Below are 917 nucleotides of genomic sequence, written 5' to 3' on the forward strand. Positions count from 1 at the left end.
GTGTGTGTGTGTGTGTGTGTGTGTGTGTGTGTGTGTGTGTGTGTGTTCTCACCACAGCCTGGTATCTGTTTTGGTTGTGATTGCTGCAGCTGGAGGTCAGCATTGTTTGGGGCTCCTGCTCATCGCCGATCTCGTCGCTTGAGAAAAACTCGCTGAGCTTCTGAACGCTGACGGATAAACAGAGTCACCGGTCTGAGAACAAGAGTCAACCCGTGTGATAAATCCTGATTATRCAGAAGTCACACAAGCACTTCACTTAGGATGAAGATCACAACGTGCTCGATCCTGGCAAATCAGTGGTTCACTGAAAATCAATTTCTCTGCCTGTCATCGCACATGTGTTCAATAAACCACCTGGATTTAATTTCTCCACCCCAAATGAGAATTTGTGATTCTTTCTGCTGATGTTTCAGTGACTGGAACCAGTTTAAACGATTTCATAAGCAGTTAGCGTGACAAATGTAAATAACATGCATCTGTTTTCAGAAAACAAGCCACCAATAATCAGTGTTTACCTTTTAAATAACATCTTTATCATCTAATGAATTGCTTAATAATTATGCTAATTAAATTCAACAATTTGTGATGTCATGTAAAATAAAACAAACAYAATTTAATGCAAATCTTGTAAAGTATGTGTCAAACTSAAGGYGCAYGGGCCAAATCTKGCCCTTGWAAACATTTTMTTTGGTCCCAAAATGTAATRTTTTTTCTCGACAGTAGCTGACYTTTATTCTGTATTCTCTTCTTTTWTTKAAGTCAAATTAGACTTTTTGTGAAAGTTTTCTTTTCTTTTCTTTTAACTGGATTGTGATATCTCTAAGGAATTGTGAATAAAAAATAGCTGTGAGCAGAGAAAGAAAAATGCTAACGATGCTAGACTGAATCGTTTTTCTTTACTTGTTAGGGTATGTATG

At 37.6% G+C, this 917-nt stretch overlaps 1 protein-coding gene across 2 annotated transcripts in view; it reads right to left on the reverse strand.

The window, feature by feature from the left end:
- abcc8 (ATP-binding cassette, sub-family C (CFTR/MRP), member 8) overlaps positions 1-917 on the reverse strand; it is a gene marked incomplete in the record, with an annotated part of 76086 nt that overhangs the window by 36399 nt on the left and 38770 nt on the right. For both annotated transcript variants that reach the window (XM_014005594.1, XM_014005593.1), the window contains 1 exon segment: positions 53-167. In XM_014005594.1, the coding sequence (XP_013861048.1) occupies positions 53-167 (115 nt within the window).

Source organism: Austrofundulus limnaeus, unplaced genomic scaffold (genome assembly GCF_001266775.1).
Source record: "Austrofundulus limnaeus strain Quisiro unplaced genomic scaffold, Austrofundulus_limnaeus-1.0 Scaffold31, whole genome shotgun sequence".
Classification (NCBI taxonomy): domain Eukaryota; kingdom Metazoa; phylum Chordata; class Actinopteri; order Cyprinodontiformes; family Rivulidae; genus Austrofundulus; species Austrofundulus limnaeus.